Below are 21,531 nucleotides of genomic sequence, written 5' to 3'. Positions count from 1 at the left end.
ATTGGATGCATTGACTGTACCCATATCCACATCTGCCCACCAGCACAAACGGAATACATGTACCGCAACCGCAAGTCCTATCACTCCCTCAATATCCAGATGGTGTGCAACGCAAAGAATTACATCACGGACATAGTGGCACAATATCCGGGCAGCACACATGACTCCTTCATCTTCCGGCACAGCGGCATTCACACACGACTGGCAAGGGGAGACTTTGGCGAAGGACACCTACTGGGTAAGTACACATGTCCCCAAATACTACACTTTGAGCATGTATCTGCGCAGAATAGGCACTCACCCTCTGCTCATTACCCGCAGGTGACAGCGCCTACGGTCTACGTGAGTACCTCCTCACCCCATACCTCAACCCTGCCACACCACAGCAACAGCGTTACAATGCTGCACACATACGGACAAGAAATTGCATAGAGAGGACATTTGGCCTATTGAAGAGCCGTTTCCGCATACTGCACAAGACTGGTGGGGCCATCAAATACACACCTGAGGTCTGCTGCCGCATCGTGGCCGTGTGTGCAATACTCCACAACATTGCTACCAAGCGCAGCATACCAGTGGAGATATCTGGCAGTGAGTCTGAAGGTGACAACCGGCCGCCTCCACATGTACGTCATGCACGCTGAGAAGATCCTGCTGAAGGACACAGGCGCCGCAACCACATCACTATTAACTGTTTCTAGTGCACCCATTCCCCTATCACAACACTGCACCCATGCATGACAAATGTAATAATGGCATGAGTGTGAATCAAGTTTGACCATTACTCTTTATTGTTTATGCACAATAAATTGGCCTTTAATTATTCAACTGTCTGATGGAGAGAGTATTGCTCCATACCTCCCCATGCTGGGGTAGGGGGTTAGCAGGGGTTGACTGCATGGCCTCCCTCAGAGTGTGTGAGTCCTCAAGGTCGGTGACGACGAGACGCCCCAAGTCGTCTCTCTGCATCCTGAGGGACGGTGTTGGCCCTAGTTGCTGATGTTGGCCTGCTGCTGCGGCGACGTGCAGGCATCGGTGGCAAGGATGCACTGCTGTTGGTTGACGCAGCCTCACTTGCGTCGTCAGCCCCCTCTGCTTCTTCATGGCAGTGGCCTGGCGGCCGAGCAGTGCTGCGGTGAGTAGGTCTAGTGACCTGGCCACATCCTGGCAACACTGCACCATCTGGGCCTGCATGGCGAGTGACCTTCGTGCCAGCTGTGATGTAGCATTACCAACTACATGATTGGAACTAGTGTAGGCCGATAGGCGGGCCAGTAGTTGGCGGTGGCGTCGGCGGGTCATGTCCTGCTGGGCTACAAGCAGCTGGTTGTTTTCACGGACTGCAGCGGTCATCTGGGCTATGTGTTGGCCGTTCGCCTGCATCTGTGTGAACATTGCTGCCATGTGACGCGCCTGTGTGCGATGCACCGCCAGCATGCGGCGTTCGATGGCCAGGCCTGGATCTGGTGTTTCAAGTGCCCTGCCGGTGCCTGCTGGGCCCTGGCGCTGCTGGCGCCTCAGTGCGCTGGTGTGTGACCTGGCACCAGCTGTGCGCCTCGTCTGCCTCCGAGGCGCTAGTGGTGGAGCCTGTACCACTGCTGTGGCTGTTTGCTGGGGTGTTGGCTGCACGGCTGTGACTGCAGGGGTGGCCCTGTCCGCACGGGGTGGTGGTGGGAGCACTGCTGGTGGCAGTGATGGGCCGGGTCGTTGGGAGGACTGGCTCTCACCCTCAGTGTCCTCCTGGCTCTCGGCGATGTGCAGCGCCTCGCTGTCTGTGCTGGCTTGCTCACCTACACCTGTAATGTGAAAGGGTGCATGATTAAAGTTATGTATATTGCACAGGCAATGTTGATACATGCATGCAGCCTTGCTTTCCCTGACTGGCTTTTGGATTTACTTTGCATTCACTGCTCTGGCAGTGTTGGGCTAACTGCGGGTACATGATTACACTACAACTTCCACAGTGCAATGGGGCTTTTTTGGTGAGCATGGGCTGCATTGTTGGGGATGTCATGTTGCTAGCTCAGGACTTAAGGTCATTGTTGGGGGACTGGGTCACAGTCGCATGGCACTTACCTTCAGGTTGTTCGCTGGGTCGAGATGAGTCCAGCTGAAGGACCCCCACGCAGGCTTCTGGCGCAATGGTGTCCTCAATCAGGTCCTGGGGTGTTCGGTGTGGCTACAGGTTCCCCTCCACCGGTGGCCAGTCGCTCCCCAAGCCTCTCAGCAATCCGCTCCTTAGAACGACCTCTCAGGTCGTACCAGCGCTTTTTTAGGTCGTCAATTGAGCGCTGGGTCACACCAACAGAATTGACCTTAGCGCGGATGCGCTGCCAGATCCTGCGCTTCTCTGGCTCTGGCACCCTCCAGGAGTCTTTTCCAAAGAGCCGGGCATGATCCTTGCAGACCCCCTTATTAGGTGCTCCAGTTCTAATTCGGAAAACTTAATTTTCCTCTTTCTCTCCTGCCCACGGCTCCCTGCTGCATCCTGGGACATCTTGGGATACTTTTTTCTGGCTGGGGTGCTTCACAGTGTTGGTTTTGGTGCTCCTCAGTTTCCTGCTGCCACTCCCTGGCTCTGTGTTCTGTTTGTGGGTGTGGTGAGCCTACTTCCTGGTTGTGATGTCATCAGTGGGCTCGAAATACGACTTCCCGTTTTTGCGATTTCGCAGTTAGCGAGATCGCAAATAGCGATATCGCAATTTGCGATATCGCAATTTCAACATAGAAAATTGCAGATTCTGCGATTATTTTGCGATTGCAGCAAGATCGCAATCGGCAATTGTGATCTTTTGCGATTCGCATTTTTTGATCACATTTGTACATGAATTCCATTCTGCGATTCTCAAACTGCGATTCGCAAATTTTCGCAATTTGCTAATCGCAGAATGGTACCTTCATGAATCTGGCTGAATGTCCCTTGGAGTACCACAAGGGTCTGCTCTGTTATCAATATTACTTAATTTTGTATGGGTGCCTGCTAGCTCTGGTTCTTGGACAATGTGGGGCACACCGTCACATTTCTACTGATGATACCCAGTTTCACATTCAACAGGGTGAGTTTGACCAAATTAAAATCTCAAACTTCCCTAAAAGTTTCTTAATTTGATGCAAGAAAGTTTCCCCTGACTGAAAGGGGAAATTATATATCTGCATATTTGGTGAAACGCATTCTTCAAATGGCCTTAGAACCTTGGCAGCCTACCAACTAAAGCGACGAAGGCTTAAAACCTGGGAGTCATGTTTCATGTTGAAATGTCCTTTTTAACCTAGATCAGCTCTGTGGCGAATAGTGAAAAATGCATTTAGGTTTTTTCGCAATTTTTATTACTTTGAAAAAATAGGGCATTAGACCACCTTACAATAGAACCTAACTACGCTACACATTTTTCCTGTTTTTTAAGTACAGTGAGATTAAGTGATTTGCCCAGAATCACAGGATGTTGAGCCGAGGACAGGCTACGAACCTAGCACCATATGTTCCATGGTCAACTGCCCTAACCACTCGGCTACATCTCCTTCCCGGAACCTTATGAATCCCTGCTCCATAAAATCTTCCTTTTACTCCAATGCACCGATAGGGTGGAGTTTCTGAGATCTGTGAAATTGACAAGGTTAAACTATGGTAACAAAGTAAAGACAAAACCACTCTAAAAGAGACTGAATAACTTTAACAACAGCAGAACCATACAGGCAAACAATATCCGAACCCTTTTAAGCATAATTATGGAGAGCCTGCATTGAAATCACTTTGTTAATTACTGATGGAAGAGTGAATCAAGTCAAAACTCTATTCACAGTAGACCAAACAGGCTGCCAAAAAAGTCTGAAGCGTCTGCAACCACTAGACCCCCAACTTTTCTCCCCCACTATAGTCTTCTCAGGACTCTCCAGCCAGCCTCATCACATCAGATAACAGAAGAAGCTTTAACCCCTTGCATGCAGGGCTGATTCCCCTGCTGTGCTGGGGGGAGAAGGGGCGCGCACAGCGCCCTGGTCGTCATGACCACACCCGTTCCTGTAGAACGCTCGCACAGCAGGGGAATTAGCCCAGCGTGCGAGCATTCCAACGGTCATGACAAGCTCAGCTCGTCATGAGCACACGAGCACCGGGGCTCATGACGAGCTGAGCTCGTCATGAGCATCGAAGGTGCTAAGAAACTAAAACATGAAGGCAGCTCTATATGAGTTCAAGGTCCAAAAATATGGAACACAGTTAACTCAAACTTGAATGCAGAACTCAACTATCTGCATTCAGGAAACTCGTAAAACAAAACTACTCAGGCTGGCTTCTGACTAGTTCTCTGAATTCTGGGCAATGCATGAGCAATAGCGGAAAGGGCTCATATCCTGTACATGACTGGACTTGAGTCTGTTAACAGGACCAAGCTTCGGCTTAAGCTGTTGGATATGGGTGTAGAGGTCCCCTTGGTAAATTTTGTATGCACTCTACATGAGAACTTGACTGCCAAGGTGCGTTATGGCCCAGCTGGTGAAACCTCCAAGACTTTTCCTTTGGTTTACGGGCGTGTTGGGGTGCATTATGGCACTTCTTTTGTTTATTCTATACATAAACAACTTATGTCCCATCTGGGTACCTCCACAAACGATGTTGCCAAAATTGCCAGCACAAAGGTTCCAGTATTACTTTATGCTGATGACGCCGTATGTTAGCCAGGAATCCTATAGATTTGCTCAGCTTAGTAGAATCCTTTGTTTTGTTTTTGGGCAGTCTGCACTTTGCAACACATTTTGGGAACTCTCATATTATGGTATGTGGCCCAAGGAAGAGATGTAAGGCTCCTATGACAGTTACGGGCCAGACCTTGAGTTGTGTGAACAATTTTTGTTATCTTAGGGTTACATTAAATTCGGGGGGATCCTAGCAGCCTCAGATCAACATTCGCCCACAAAATTTAGCCCGGCAGCAGGGCAAATTGTGAATTTTATACAGCCCAGTTTTAGAGGCCCAGTTTTAGCAATGTGTCCCGGTGACACTGTAAGGTGCAGGAATTCGGAGATATCAAAATCCCTCCACTCTGTAGACTGAGGAAAATTAGATTTGTTGGCGCCTTTTTAATCTCCCAGTGTCTAGCTCTCACTTTATTTTACATTTAGAGCTGAACCTACCCTTTATTTCTGAAAGGATCAGGCTGGGCCTGTTATTGGTATGGGTTAGTGTCTGGACCAACAGTGATGCCATTTTAATAGGAAGGTAATTTTAGACTGTTTTAAGCTCCACAAAGGCCTATCTGTTCCTTGGTTCCACTATGTAAATAGCATTTTTAATGAACTAGGGTTGCCTAACTTGTTTTTTGTACCGCACACTATAGTTAAACTATTTGTTAAATCCAAGTTCAGGGATCTTTGTTTAAAACAATGGCTGGACTTGGAAAAGACAATGGGCCTCATTTATGAAGGCCTTGCGCCACCAGTGCGTCACTTTTTCCAATTTTAAAAGTGACGCACCGGTGGCGCAAGGCCTTCATAAATAAGGCCCTAAATATTCTGTGGAGGATTATGCTGTATCTTTAGCATCCATAGATCTGGTGCTTCAACTTGCCCTTGAATTTAACAGATGGGAAAGATCACTTCTTTTTCGCCTCAGAGCAGGTACTGTGGGGGAGGCAGTGTATTTTCAGGAGGAAGTCTACCAATGGGGTGTTGGTTTACCTGCCTGCCCTATGATGGGTCCTTACCGCAGTCTTTGTTGACTTTCCGTTTTTTTTCTTCAAGCTTTACAGATATTATTGTATCCTGTTTTTTAAACCGATCCTAAAATGTTTAAAAATTGTGAAGTGCAAAGAAGCCCTTCTTTACCTGCTGCAGCGTGTTGGCCTGGAGATGTGCTGCAGGGCTTATTCTTTTTTCAAATCAGTGGTAAGAGAAAGGAAACCTATGGGAGGATATTAAGCCGCTCCTATTGCCGATGAGCGTTCCTCGCTGTTGATTTGATGTGATCTTTTGCGCTGAGATTGTTGTACTTGTATTTCTTGTCTGTGTTCACAGATAATAATGCACTTATGGTGATTGAATTTATTTCTTTGGAAATGTAATAATGTTGATATTCCAAAATTATCGTTTTAGGAATTATGATGTGTTCCTTATTTCATCTTTTATGGTTGTTGCAACTGAATAAAGATTGTCCAATTGAAATTGACTGAATTTGTGACTTGCCACAACTATGGACTCTCGTTCGCTATTGATAGGCACCTGGAAGCATCTGTTAGTTGATAAAGTGCTTTACAAACTGGCTAAATAAATGAGAGTTGGTCTGTGACGCGCGAGTGGTTACGGGTAGGACATCCTAAAAAATGTAATTGGGAACTTCTTCACATTATAGACAAAAGAGAGCTAAAATACCATATGTAGATAATCTGTGTGACTATATGTTGATGAATTTATTGTGCACTTGTGTTTGATTCGTGTTAGAACAACCTAGTGTGTTAGTTGCAATCTTGACACTGTTTTGGTTGGAAATGTGACTGTGATTCTTGTTGAGGCATTCAAGTGTCTGGTAGGGTAAGTTTCCATGATCCACCTGGTTAAATATCTACTGTTTGGGTGGATGCATGTCAGTGTTTTGGTTGGGTATGTCTCTGAAAAGTTGGAATTGCCTAACGCCGATTCGGGCCTATGTGGTAACTGTGGACACAGTATTTCCACCCCCTGTGTACCAAGGGGCAAATTTACAAGGTCTGGCGCATCTCTGCAAATCAGAAGGGTGCGCCACAACTGATGCGCCGCATTTACAAATTGCGACGCGGCTCCAGCAAGGCTCGGGGGTGCCCTATGCCTAACATGCTGTATCACTCCTCATGCCTGCTTCAAGCAGGCGCAGGGTTTTGACGCAGGATGAACGTAAAAGTGACTCAGTGAAATCTTGTAGATTTCACTGCGTCACTTTTACGAGGCGTACCTACAAGAGAACGCCCACCATGGGCTGGAACGCTCACATGAAACCTATAATGTGGCGCATCTCCCTAGATGCGTCACATTGTAAATACGGCACAACATGGCACATGATTTACGCCGCCGCTGCGTCACAGAAGTGACGCAACGGTGGCGTAAATGTGTCGCAAGGGGCTTGTAAATCTGCCACCAAGTATCTTGGAATCAGCCCCTAAGAGTCAGGCCAGGGTCTTTGTTCTCTTCCAATCTATGGAAGATAACATTTCAGACACGTCACTCGTGTCTTCTCTGGCTTCTGCTCTTTCACTCTACCATGGGGTGGCAGTCAGGAAAATACCCCTGGTAGGTTGCCTCTTTAGCTGCCCCCCACTAGGTTCCGTACAGGCTGTAGCATTGACTTCACTGAAAGCATCTCTTTCCTTCGACCATTGTTGAGAACAGACTGTCTCACAGACATGACACAAATGCATATTTTTAAGCAGTGCTATCTCCAGGAATGGGAGACCGTGCTACAAAGCCCTTTCAGTTCACACCATAGTCTTTGTGATGCTTGCAACACCGGTACCTTTCTCAAGGTCTCATGAGCCATGAGCTAGTTTATTTTGTATTTGTTTATTTAGACAATTCAGAGGACCCAAAGAGGAAGGAGCGTTTTGGAAAGCAAATTAACTAAAATGAGTACATCAATAAATATGTGCAATAAATAAAGAAAAAATACAGTCTCAAATAAAAAATGTAAAACATGGAAGAATCAAAACTATTCAATAAAAATACCAGAACGATCAACAGGGAGTCGGATGTTGCAATCATGAATCCAGATTGCAAACTCAACACATACCAAACTTTACTCCCTCTAGCCTGTGATAGGAATGAATAGATTTTAACAGTGGGTAGCATTTCCTGATCTGATACCTGCAGAAGGAAGTGTCAAGTTATAAAGCAGTTAGAGCTAGATGAACAAAGCATGTTTGCTGTAGCTAAGGGCCCAATTTTTTGTGACTGCAAAAATTATTTTTGTAATATACAAACTCCAAGCTGCGATTCTGCAACTTGTTACCGAACAGCAGTTTGGGGTTGCTAACACAAACACAATCACTATTTACAAGAGGGATGTTCAGGGTGTCTCTTCCAAATAAGGAATATGAATGGTATCTACCAATGTTTTGCGACCTAAATGCGGTTGCAAAACATTCGTACTTTACCACCTACTGAAAGTGGGTGCTTAATCATTCACAAATGGAAAGGGGTCCAAGGCGATCACTTCCCATTAAGATTGGTTAAAAAAATATTTATAAGACCAGGCAGTGATCCCATGGCCACTGCCTACTCTTAAAAATAAAAATTAAACATTTCATATTTATTTTTCAACACATCCCATTTTTTTTATGGAAAACACGCTGCATTAAAAAATATATATATGTTGCTTTATTTAAAAGCAATCACAGACATGGTGATCTTCCAACCCCAGCAGGCCACCGTTCCTGTAATGTCAACGAATCCTAGCGAGTCACTAGTGCGACCTACCTCATTAATATTCATGAGGTAAGTCAATTTGCGAGCCACTAGGAATCGCTATTTTGGAAATCAGAGCTAGATAACCCCTTTATACATTAGTAATAGCGATTACCAAAAAGTGATTCACAAAAAATCGCTATTTGATAATCGCTATTACTACTGTTTGTGCATCAGGTGGTCGCAAACAACCCTTATATATTTTTTTCACAGTTTTTTATAGTGCAAACTTTACACAAAGTTATTAGAGCGCTTTACATAAGCCCTGGTGTGTATTTCTTCTAGTGCAATCACTAGCAGATAATGAGTTAATCATTTCAAAACTGTTGTTCAGCCAATTTAGTAGTCACTCGCAATTTATACCACCGAGCTGATCTTATCCTTGCACAAAGTAGTCTCTCTGTATCCCCTAATTAAGTGCCCGCTTCAAATTAAAATGCAAATGCAAAAAATGTCACAGGCGAGGAAAGGGACTTTCCACACGAGCTCTTAACGCTGCGCAGAGCAGCCCCCCTGAGAGTATTTGCTTAATTACATTAGTTCATTAAACTGAAGAAAAGGACTCCCGGGTCGGCCCGTAGCACGATCTTGCCACAACCAGCGCCGTTTGAGAGAAGAAATTGCAAGTTTTTTGAATTCAGTTCAAGTCATGAGGAGAAGGATGGGCAATATTGTGAAGTATCCCTGACAAGCCAGTGCCAACGAGGGGGTGGGAGGGCGGTTCAGGCGTGATTCACTCTGCCTGGACTGGCATCTGGACGGGAGGGACCATCCTTCTCTTCATGGTATTTGCACAGATTTACAGGGCTTAATTTGTGCCGGGGTAAGTGGTTGCACGTGGTGGGCTCCAGCACTCATTTTTGGTGACCGAGATGTATTTTTCATCATTACAGCAAGATAGAGAAAGCCAGAAATAAGAAGAGAAATATGTTGCAAAAGAGACCGAAAGAGAAAGCAGGGATGGAAAAAAGCTGTAAGAGTGAGATAAAAAGACTGCTAATGTAGGATGGTGGAAGAAAGAGGCATGAGCAGTGCCCGACTGGCTTTAGCAGGCACTGGGCGTTTCCCCAGTGGGCCGACGGAGTGGGGCCGGTTTTGTGGCCACAGAGACGCTTTTCTTACAGGGGGCCGGTTTTGCAGTGGTGCTGCAACATCGCCCCCCTGCAAGAAAAGGGGTAGCAGTGCTTCTTGCTACACCCCCCCACTCCCAGGGTGGATCCATCAGCAACTTACCAGTGCTGGTTGTGGTTCCCAGTCCATGGAATTGCGATGAGGCAACCCCCCCACCCCACCGTATTTGGCAACACTGGTATTTGCCAGTATCTGGGGTGGGTTGCTCAGAAACACTTTTGCTCCCTGCACTATACTTTTACAAATGAAGGGGCAGATTTACAAACCCCTTGCGCCACTTTTCCCATGTTAAAAGTTAATGTTAATGTTAATGTTATGGTAATTTGTATAGCGCACGGCTGCCCCAGCCAAGGGGCGTCCCGGCGCTGCGAGCAGACAGTTTACAGAGAGATAGGGGCGTAAAAAGTGAAACAGTTATTGAAAGAGATGAGTTTTGACCGCCTTTCTAAAGGCTAAGAGGTCCTGTATCCCACGGATAGCTTCGGGCAGACTATTCCATAACTTGGCAACCAGGAAGCTGAAGGAACGGCCGCCTACTCTGGCCAGTCTAGTGCGGGGGATGATCGCAAGATGTTGCCCCTCTGAGCGAAGCGATCTTCTAGGAATGTACTCTGACAAAAGCGGGCGCAACATTGGGGGAGAGGCAGTTTTAAGGATTTTAAAGGCTAAGCACAGTGCCTTAAACTGGATCCTTTTGCCCACCGGGAGCCAATGCAGTTTTTTCAAGGCTCCAGATACCGAGGAATGGCGAGGGAGACCTACCAGAGCCCTGGCTGCCGCATTCTGGACTCTCTGCAATCTGGTGATTTCAGCCAGATTTGCCCCCAATAAGAGAGAGCTGGCGTAGTCCAGTCTAGAAAGAATGGTTGCCTGGACAATTAACTGGCGAGTGCGGCAGTCAAAGAACTTCAAAATGGGCCTGATGTTACGCAAGATGCCAAAGCACGTGGCAGCTACTTTTTTAGTGTGGTGAGTGAACTTTAGAGCAGAGTCCACCCAGACTCCCAGATTTTTGACGCATTCCTTTGGCATAGGGGGTGGGCCTAGGACATCAGGCCCACCCCAAAAGTGACGCAAAAGTGGCGCAAGGGGCTTGTAAATCTGCCCCTAAGTATTCTCCTAGAGATAGATTTGTGACAGGTGATTGCTGGTGGTAAATCCTGGTTTCTGTTATCTTCAGGTGTGCGACTGGACCGCGTCCGTGGAGGCCGACAGAAGTACCGGAGGCCATTGGATTTGGACAACTCAGGCACCTGCTCCTTCCTGGGCTCCCACCACAGCCTGCCACTGAAAAAGCCAAGTAAGCAAAGCCGTAATGGAGGACAGGTGACATCACATGCAATAATACGTGTTTAACCATCAATTCGAAATGGCGTTATCCTGGGTCTTTCATTAAGGGCCTTGACTTGGACGCGTTTCAATGTTCAGACATCACTAGTGTAGTAAAGATGCCCTGGGCCCTAGTCCGAACAAGTAAAATGGCCCCCTTGACTGCTATTGGGGTAGTCATATACTGAAAATGACAGGCTTTATTTGGTCCCACGTGGCTCAGGGCTCCAGTGCCACTGCACCTGCTGCACCAATGGAAGCTACACCCTTGGCAGACGTGTGACACACCTACATTCATGAACTCACATACAAACATGGCTCAACTCTTTCCCATAGGCTACACAAACACTTTAATGGCGCAAAACGACACCAGAAAAACCTTTTTCTACTCTAAGCAGTCTCAGGTCGGTTCCTCGTGTGACTTTTCTACGTGAGGTATGGACGCACAAGTAATCCTCACTTGAGATACTGCTGAGTCACGTTTTGTACAATTTTATCCTCTGCAATGTGAGTCTTTCGGGGAAGGGTGGATCCTATCGAGACCCTGATAACGAGAGAGAAAGAGCGAGAGAGAGAGAAAGAGAGAGAGAGAGAGAGAGAATTGCCATAACAGTGAAAGGAAGGAGTGAATGGGCACTAGTGTGGCGGGAGCAACAGGCTTAAAGATAAAGGGGGACATTCACAAAGGTGACCTTATATATGAGTAAATCTACATGTGTAAAGTAACTCTCCCATTTTACAGTAATGTAAATATTTTTGGTATTTCCCATTTACGAATGTAAGCTTAGGCAAAAGTGTAGACATACATGTCCACACCCCACTGAAATCGGTGATTGACTCAGTAGAAACATCAATTATCACAGTAAAGTTACATCTGATAGGTATCTTTCCAAATGTGTTTTACATTGTGCACACTCAGTGTAGACCTCTGCAATCGGGGTGGAGATCTCTCTATGGTAAAGTACAAGGAAATTAATAAAACGTATTAAATCACATTTTTGTATGTTAAATAATATGGTTTTCTGTCTGTCCATTTCTAAACCCATGGACGTCATTTAGGGGTCTCCAGGGGTTGGAATTGAGACCCCTGGCTTGCCCTTTGCGACCCCTGGCGCTGCCTTTGCGACCTCTGGCCTCAGAGGGGGCACATCAGTGCAGGGAACTCAAGGGCAGCTCCACTTTCCTTCAATGCTTTATTACACTGATTGTGAAAAATGTTCTATTTTTCACTATTAGTGTAATAAAGAATGAGTTACAATTTGCTAGAATATAACCCTCCCTGACAGCTGAGGTTAGCAAATATTTATTTTAATTGTATGTTGTGTGTCAGCTTGTGGGTTAAAGTGAAAGTGAAAGCAAGTGTGTGTGTGTATGTGTAAGCATGCATGTGTGAGTGAAAGCAAAGGGTACATGGTGTGTGATGTCACCTCTGCTACCTCTAGCATTTTGGTGAATTGATGTTCATTTATAAACCCCTCTCTATCCCTTCCATAACCCATTCTTACCCCTCCCAATAAGCTTTACATTTAGTCATGGGTTAACCACTACCACATTTACTACAAAAATGTTTACCTCTATGTGCACACATCAAAGATAGGGGAGTTAGAGGTGTAGACAATGCATGTAGGTATCTGAATAGCATTTAGTAGAATGTTAGTGGTAATATTATAGCACTAATAAACATACTGCAAAATGCGGTTTGTGAATAGGCCCCTATGTGGGTCGAGGTTGTGTCCCCGCCCCCTTATTTTCCCACCCTTCCTCGAAACCCTCCTTCATTGCCCCCTCCCGGGGTTTACAAGTTTTCAACGGTGTCAGTCTGAAAGCAGTTTTATTTTCCCCATATAGTGTCTCGGTATGAGTTCAGTGACAACCTTTTCTGTAAGGAAAATCCTCTACTGGTGAATCTTCCTTTATGAGAACATTTTCGAGTCCGCCAGAGCTGAAGTTAGGGGGGCAGACATGCTTTTAAGACAGAGAGATGCAGGAGTGACCACATTGGAAAGAAACCGTCCTGCATCAGGAAAAGCGGGAGTGACAGCTCCCATAACAGAGAAGATTTTAGAGACAGCCCCCTGCATCATGGACGGAGTAAGAACCTTTAGTAGACAGCGTCTAAGTGAGCACAGCCCTAAGACCCTCCTTCCAGTGAGCGATTGTGAGAATAAAAGACACCTCTTAACGAGGAACAACCTAGATGCAGTGTCCTTGAGGAGTCTGTAGTTGAGACATCCATAGATACCCACCAGAGCACAGCCTATAAACAGTGCGACAGACAGAGGGAACACATCCAGAGACAGCTCCAAACAAAGCACTGCCCAGAGGCATCCTCCTGCAGCATGGGCAATGGGAAGGTCAGAGACAGCAGCTACTGAAGCAGAGAGATACAAAGGGGCAGCTCCTCCTAAATGGCAGAGGAGCGCCGCCTCACCTGCTGTGTAATAAATAAAATGGCATAATAATGCCATTTTATTTTTACCACCATCAAGCGATGTGTACAGTGTGAGCGTGAGGTATTGCAGGATTACAACTGCCCCTGCAGTGCGCATGTCGGGTTGGCCGACTGGCTACCTACGGCCAGCCCGACAGGCGCTCTGTACACCCAGCAATCCCCATGCTGTGCAAAAGCTGGGGGATTGCTGGCACAGGCCCCCAACCTCAAAAATAAGCCCTGGGTTAGCCTGCTCCCACCAATCCTGGGGCTGGTCTCATTCTGAGACCGGCTCTGGGATTGGTCAGGAGTTGCGTTATACTGAGCAGGAAGGGAAGTCCTTCCCTTTACTGCTCGCGGGCCTCACGTCACACCACCTTCGCCGGGAGTGCTGCACCAGGCAGGTGAGTTGGGCGCCCCCCATATTTTTAATATAGCCAGCCGCCGCTGGGATATGCCAACTTGAGCACGACTCACATCGTAGAGAGAGGTGGCAAGAGGGAGGGAGAGAATGATCTAGTGAAAGTTTCAGGGGACATAATACATTTCTAGAAGCATGTACTAAACTTTGATTTGTGCTTTCTTCTCAGTCAACAAAGTAGTGTCCCATCTGCTTCTGGTGGAACCTGGGAAGATCTACGCAACTCCAGATCCTGGTATACCGGAGAGCGACGTACGGACGCTGACCACTGTTTGTGAGCTCATCAACCGCGAGCTGCTGCTCATCATTGGCTGGGCCAAGCACATCCCAGGTATTTTACCATGGTATCACCAATGCCAACACGCCGTGTAGGACTGGCTTGTCGGGCAGTCTGACACTGGCATATTGTCCAGTATGGAAGACTCGGATTGGGGGCTGCTTTTCATTATTTGGTCCTATAGGCCATGACAGGACCAAAAATAGTCTGCACACTGCCTCTTTCAAGCAGCCCCTTCTGGCAGTGCCAGGCTGCCAGCCAAGCCAGTCCAGCACTGTCAACAAATATCTGCAAACCTCTAAACTAAGAATTGTGAGTGAAGTCTGGGGTTTACGAGAGCGCTCCCTTTAAGGTGGATGGAGAATGAACACTTTTTGGAGAGAGATATAGGTTTGAAAAGCTGGTGACCCCATTAAAGTCTATGAAGGCATTTTGTTTGTCAGGTGAGTGAATAGAACTAAAACGAGAGTGACACCTGCCAAATATGGCTTAGTTGACAGGTGCGCAACACCAAGACTGCAAGTGAAGGGACACCAAGTTGAGCGCAACTGGAGTGGAAGGTAATTGACATGGGAAGCTTTTGCACCTTGTTAAAAAAATTAGCAAGCCACAAGGTAGCCAACATCCATGTCAGATATGGCCCTATGGTTCTGTCATGAAACCAGCAGTGAGGACTGTGCTGCATTCTCGCCTCATCGTCCCCTCTCCTCAGAGACCCCCACAAAACCACACCCACTATATTAGGTCAGTAGTTATACTGCATAAGGGTGTCAGGATAGGTAAAAGTGGTCCTAATCTTTCTTAAACCATTCAAGTTGTGTGCTCCCATTAGCAGGAATGAAGGAATGTTTTTTCGCACTACTATAATTTCTTTTAATGTTACACACCGGCAAAGATGCAGTAAACTGATTATTACTGTTTTCGCTAATTTCATTTTCGTTTCAAACTTAGTCCCATACTTCACATTTGTAACGTGGATCAACATTGATTTTGTCTGCTCCATTATGTCATAATTGGCAGACATCGCTTCAGCTTTCCTTAGTACGTGTTTTATTATTGGGCAACATTTTAAGTAAATGGTTTTAGGAGTTCCTGCATTGGTCAAGCATTGTTGCTTCATAACTCGGGCACTGAGAAAAAACAGGTTGAGCGTTTATAGTGATTTGATTATGATTTATTTTGATTTTGACTTGTTAATGATTCTTTTACAGAGCAGCTATTACCTAAGTGTTCCTAGGTGTTGATGCACCCCCTTATCTGTGAAAGAGAGCATCGACGAGCTAGTATGTCCAAGAAATATGTCTTAAGCACCTTTCGAAATTTAAGAGAATGTTCTATCTGCCTCAGATGGAGGCAGCACATTGCTGTCTTTGAACACAGATGATATGGGGCCGATTCACAAAAGTAAACTGAGACGAAAGTCTAACTTTTTATGCCTTTTGGTGTTCACAAAGGGCATTTACTACTCGTAAATGCCCTTTGTGAATACCAAAAGTTGAACTTTACGACTTTCAGTATTTACAAAGTGCATTTACGAGTAGTAAATGCCTTTTGTGAATTCCGAAAGTAATAAAGTTAGACCTTTATCTTATTTTACCTTTGTGAATCGGGCCCATCTAGTTTAGTGGCCCATTGACTTATACAGCCATTCAAGGAATCCGTGTTTGACATCAAGGTCACGGGTTCAAAACCCTGCGGGTTCACTCAGCTGTTCATCCTTCTGCATTCATTAAAATGAGACACATTGAGTTAGGTAACAATAAACATCAGTTATTCCGCGCCAAGATGCCCGAATCAAGGAACATGTGCTTTACAAATACATATGTTATGTTAAGGGTTTAATGTAACATAATACCCTAGGCTACATGTGTTAAGGCTCAGCCTTCCAGAATACTGTGAGTAGTAAGTGTGGAATGCTGGGCATGTCTTCTATGTCTGTGTGTGACATATAAAGTGTGTGAAAAGTCAGACCAGTTACCCAGTTCCTGGTGGACCGACACCCCATTTAAACCTGTAACCAGCTCAGTAAAGAAGTTCTGGCGTGCCCTACAGACTCCGCCCCTCATTAGACCTTGATGGTTACAGGGAGTAGTCCGGCTTCTGAGACCCTCATCACAATCTCAGTTCAAGCAGAATCTACTGGATCTAAGCTGTTTTGTTTGTAGGTTTTGCTACCCGATGCCAGGAAGTCAGCAAGTGTGGATCTTGATGGCAGCCTTTGAAAAAATACAGTGCAAAGTCATAAAACTGAAAATATTGGCCGTTGCCAACTGCACCAAAATCTAAATACAAGCTAAATACACTACTGAGCACTTGATCCCCAATTAACTAAAATAGAGTATTGTCCATTGCTACAATGATAGGGAATTGAGTTTGGCGAAAAGCAAAAAGTGAGAGGTGGAATAGCTGAATAATTCTCAGCCAGTGGTAATTACTGGGGACCACGTGCCATTCAATAGTTTTTTACCTATTATGCCACTCGAGCAGGTGCAGCCGGTTAAGGTAAGACGGGTGGGGCGATGGGGCGGGCGGGGTGGGTGAGGGGGAAGTCAACAGACGATGGAATAGGGAAAATAAAATAAAAAAAATAAATAAAACCACTTATCTTGAGCTCGCGATGCAGCGAACTCAAGGTAAAGTGGCTTTCTGTTTTTTAAAATTGTAATTCCCAATTCCATCGTCTGTCGGCTCCTCCCCCACCCCACCTCACCGGCTGCGACTGCACTTGAGGCTAAAGCTAGCCATGCAGTTATGGCTAGATTTAAGAAAGCAAAACTATTTTGGAAGTTAAGTTACGATTTTGCACCCATGGTTTTGCCTTATCGATTTTTCAGTATATTTTTTCAGCAAGATGTGGCCGTGGAGATAATGACAAGCATACAGTGGACAGGAGGCTGCCCGGTTAAAACAGTGTGTTGGTCACTCCGTGGGCCTGTCCCAGTTCTGGCACTGTTGGTCACTGACACTCGGTGGCTCTGTCCCAGTTTTGGCACTGTTGGTCACTCTGAGGGTCTGTCCCAGTTCTGGCACTGTTGGTCGCTCTATGGGTCTGTCCTAGTTCTGGCACTGTTGGTCACTCGGTGGGTCTGTCCCTGTTCTGGCACTGTTGGTTACTCCGTGGGTCTGTCCCAGTTCTGTCACTTTTGGTCACTCGTGGGTCTGTCCCAGTTCTGGCACTTTTGGTCACTCCATGGGTCTGTCTGAGTTCGGGCAATGTTGGTCACTCTGTGGGTCTGTCCCAGTTATGGCACTGTTGGTCACTCCATGGGTCTGTCCCAGTTCTGGCACTCTTGGTCACTCTGTGGGTCTGTCCCAGTTCTGGCACTTTTGGTCACTCCATGGGTCTGTCCCAGTTCTGGCACTTTTGGTCACTCTGTGGGTCTGTCCCAGTTCTGGCACTGTTGGCCACTCCGTGGTCTGTCCCATTTCTGCCACTTTTGGTCACTCGGTGGGTCTGTCCTAGTTCTGGCACTGTTGGTCACTCGGTAGGTTTGTCCCAGTTCTGGCACTGTTGGTCACTCTGTGGGTCTGTCCCATTTCTGCCACTTTTGGTCACTCGGTAGGTCTGTCCGAGTTCGGGCACTGTTGGTCACTCTGTGGGTCTGTCCCAGTTATGGCACTGTTGGTCACTCCATGGGTCTGTCCCAGTTCTGGCACTTTTGGTCACTCCATGGGTCTGTCCCAGTTCCAGCACTTTTGGTCACTCTGTGGGTCTGTCCCAGTTCTGGCACTGTTGGTCACTCTGTGGGTCTGTCCCAGTTCTGGCACTGTTGGTCACTCCGTTGTCTGTCCCATTTCTGCCACTTTTGGTCACTCGGTGGGTCTGTCCTAGTTCTGGCACTGTTGGTCACTCGGTAGGTCTGTCGCAGTTCTGGCACTGTTGGTCACTCTGTGGGTCTGTCCCAGTTCTGGCACTGTTGGTCACTCCGTGGTCTGTCCCATTTCTGCCACTTTTGGTCACTCAGTGGGTCTGTCCTAGTTCTGGCACTGTTGGTCACTCGGTAGGTCTGTCCCAGTTCTGGCACTGTTGGTCACTCTGTGGGTCTGTCCCAGGTCAGGCACTTTTGGTCACTTCTTGGGTCTGTCCCAGTTCTGCCACTGTTGGTCATCAGTGCGTTTGTCCCAGTTCGGGCACTTTTGGTCACTCCGTGGGTCTGTCCCAGTTCTGGCACTTTTGGTCACTCGGTGGATCTGTCCCAGTTCTGGCACTGTTGGTCACTCTGTGGGTCTCTCCCAGTTCTGGTAATGATGGTCACTCCATGGGTCTGTCCCAGTTCTGGCACTTTTGGTCAATCCGTGAGTCTTTCCCAGTTCTGGCACTTTTGGTCACTCGGTGGGTCTGTCCCAGTTCTGGCACTGTTGGTCACTCTGTGGGTCTCTACCAGTTCTGGTAATGTTGGTCACTCCATGGGTCTGTCCCAGTTCTGGCACTTTTGGTCACTCCGTGAGTCTGTCCCAGTTCGGACATTGTTGGTCACTCCTTGGGTCTGTCCCAGTTCTGGCTCTGTTTGTTACTCAGTAGGTCTGTCCCAGTTCGGGCACTTTAGGTCACTCCGTGGATCTGTCCCAGTTCTGGCACTTTTAGTTACCCGGTGGGACTGTCCCAGTTCTGGCACTTTTGGTCACTCCGTGGGTCTGTCCCAGTTCGGACATTGACGGTCACTCCCTGGGTCTTTCCCAGTTCGGGCACTTTTGGTCACTCTGTGGATCTGTCCCAGTTCTGGCACTTTTGGTCACTCGGTGGGTCTGTCCCAGTTCTGGTAATGTTGGTCACTCGGTGGGTCTGTCCCAGTTCTGGCTCTGTTGGTCACTCCGTGGGTCTGTCCCAGTTCTGGCACTGTTGGTAACTCGGTGGGTCTGTCCCAGTTCTGGCACTTTTGGTCACTCGGTGGGTCTGTCGCAGTTCTGGCTCTGTTGGTCACTCAGTGGGTCTGTCCCAGTTCTGATAATGTTGGTCACTCCGTGGGTCTGTCCCAGTTCTGGCACTTTTGGTCACTCCATGGGTCTGTCCCAGTTCTGGCTTTTTTTGGTCACTCAGTGGGTCTGTCCCAGTTCTGGCACTTTTGATCACTCCATGGGTCTGTCCCAGTTCTGGTACTTGTGGTCATTCCGTGGGTCTGTCCCAGTTTTGGCACTGTTGGTCACTCGGTGGGTCTGTCTCAATTTGGGCACTGTTGGTCACTCGGTGGGTCTGTCCCAGTTCTGGCACTGTTGGTCACTCGGTGTGACTGTCCCAGCTCTGGCACTTTTGGTCACTCGGTGGGTCCGTCCCAGTCTCTGCACTTTTGGTCACTCCGTGGGTCTGTCCCAGTTTGGGCACTGTTGGTCACTCTGTGGGTCTGTCCCAGTTCTGGCACTGTTGGTCACTCTCAGGGTCTGTCCCAGTTCGGGCACTGTTGGTCACTCCGTGGGACTGTCCCAGTTAGGGCACTTTTGATCACTCGTTGGATCTGTCCCAGTTCTGGCACTGTTGGTCACTCAGTGGGTCTGTCCCAGTTGGTCACTCGGTTAGGCTGTCCCAGCTCTGGCAATTTTGGTAACTCCGTGGGTCTGTCCCAGTTCTGGCGCTGTTGGTCACTCGGTGGGTCTGTCCCTGTTCTGGCACTGTTGGTTACTCCGTGGGTCTGTCCCAGTTCTGTCACTTTTGGTCACTCGTGGGTCTGTCCCAGTTCTGGCACTTTTGGTCACTCCATGGGTCTGTCTGAGTTCGGGCAATGTTGGTCACTCTGTGGGTCTGTCCCAGTTATGGCACTGTTGGTCGCTCTATGGGTCTGTCCTAGTTCTGGCACTGTTGGTCACTCGGTGGGTCTGTCCCTGTTCTGGCACTGTTGGTTACTCCGTGGGTCTGTCCCAGTTCTGTCACTTTTGGTCACTCGTGGGTCTGTCCCAGTTCTGGCACTTTTGGTCACTCCATGGGTCTGTCTGAGTTCGGGCAATGTTGGTCACTCTGTGGGTCTGTCCCAGTTATGGCACTGTTGGTCACTCCATGGGTCTGTCCCAGTTCTGGCACTCTTGGTCACTCTGTGGGTCTGTCCCAGTTCTGGCACTTTTGGTCACTCCATGGGTCTGTCCCAGTTCTGGCACTTTTGGTCACTCTGTGGGTCTGTCCCAGTTCTGCCACTTTTGGTCACTCGGTGGGTCTGTCCTAGTTCTGGCACTGTTGGTCACTCGGTAGGTTTGTCCCAGTTCTGGCACTGTTGGTCACTCTGTGGGTCTGTCCCATTTCTGCCACTTTTGGTCACTCGGTAGGTCTGTCCGAGTTCGGGCACTGTTGGTCACTCTGTGGGTCTGTCCCAGTTATGGCACTGTTGGTCACTCCATGGGTCTGTCCCAGTTCTGGCACTGTTGGTCACTCTGTGGGTCTGTCCCAGTTCTGGCACTGTTGGTCACTCCATGGTCTGTCCCATTTCTGCCACTTTTGGTCACTCGGTGGGTCTGTCCTAGTTCTGGCACTGTTGGTCACTCGGTAGGTCTGTCACAGTTCTGGCACTGTTGGTCACTCTGTGGGTCTGTCCCAGTTCTGGCACTGTTGGTCACTCCGTGGTCTGTCCCATTTCTGCCACTTTTGGTCACTCAGTGGGTCTGTCCTAGTTCTGGCACTGTTGGTCACTCGGTAGGTCTGTCCCAGTTCTGGCACTGTTGGTCACTCTGTGGCTCTGTCCCAGGTCAGGCACTTTTGGTCACTTCTTGGGTCTGTCCCAGTTCTGGCACTGTTGGTCACTCAGTGCGTTTGTCCCAGTTCGGGCACTTTTGGTCACTCCGTGGGTCTGTCCCAGTTCTGGCACTTTTGGTCACTCGGTGGATCTGTCCCAGTTCTGGCACTGTTGGTCACTCTGTGGGTCTCTACCAGTTCTGGTAATGTTGGTCACTCCATGGGTCTGTCCCAGTTCTGGCACTTTTGGTCACTCCGTGAGTCTGTCCCAGTTCGGACATTGTTGGTCACTCCTTGGGTCTGTCCCAGTTCTGGCTCTGTTTGTTACTCAGTAGGTCTGTCCCAGTTCGGGCACTTTAGGTCACTCCGTGGATCTGTCCCAGTTCTGGCACTTTTAGTTACCCGGTGGGACTGTCCCAGTTCTGGCACTTTTGGTCACTCCGTGGGTCTGTCCCAGTTCGGACATTGACGGTCACTCCCTGGGTCTTTCCCAGTTCGGGCACTTTTGGTCACTCTGTGGATCTGTCCCAGTTCTGGCACTTTTGGTCACTCGGTAGGTCTGTCCCAGTTCTGGTAATGATGGTCACTCCATGGGTCTGTCCCAGTTCTGGCACTTTTGGTCAATCCGTGAGTCTTTCCCAGTTCTGGCACTTTTGGTCACTCGGTGGGTCTGTCCCAGTTCTGGCACTGTTGGTCACTCTGTGGGTCTCTACCAGTTCTGGTAATGTTGGTCACTCCATGGGTCTGTCCCAGTTCTGGCACTTTTGGTCACTCCGTGAGTCTGTCCCAGTTCGGACATTGTTGGTCACTCCTTGGGTCTGTCCCAGTTCTGGCTCTGTTTGTTACTCAGTAGGTCTGTCCCAGTT

General features: G+C 47.9%; 1 protein-coding gene across 1 annotated transcript in view; it reads left to right on the top strand.

The window, feature by feature from the left end:
- Positions 1 to 21,531, top strand: part of LOC147691945 (estrogen-related receptor gamma-like) — a 161,825-nt gene that overhangs the window by 85,952 nt on the left and 54,342 nt on the right. The window contains exons 3-4 of the mRNA XM_086936707.1: positions 10,736 to 10,855; positions 13,906 to 14,067. Coding sequence (XP_086792833.1) covers positions 10,736 to 10,855; positions 13,906 to 14,067 — 282 coding nt within the window. The remainder of the gene's footprint in view (positions 1 to 10,735; positions 10,856 to 13,905; positions 14,068 to 21,531) is intronic.

This window comes from Lissotriton vulgaris, chromosome 9 (assembly GCF_964263255.1).
Source record: "Lissotriton vulgaris chromosome 9, aLisVul1.2, whole genome shotgun sequence".
Classification (NCBI taxonomy): domain Eukaryota; kingdom Metazoa; phylum Chordata; class Amphibia; order Caudata; family Salamandridae; genus Lissotriton; species Lissotriton vulgaris.
The sequence above is the reverse complement of the archived record's forward strand: the minus strand, read 5'-3'. Positions and strand labels throughout refer to the sequence as shown.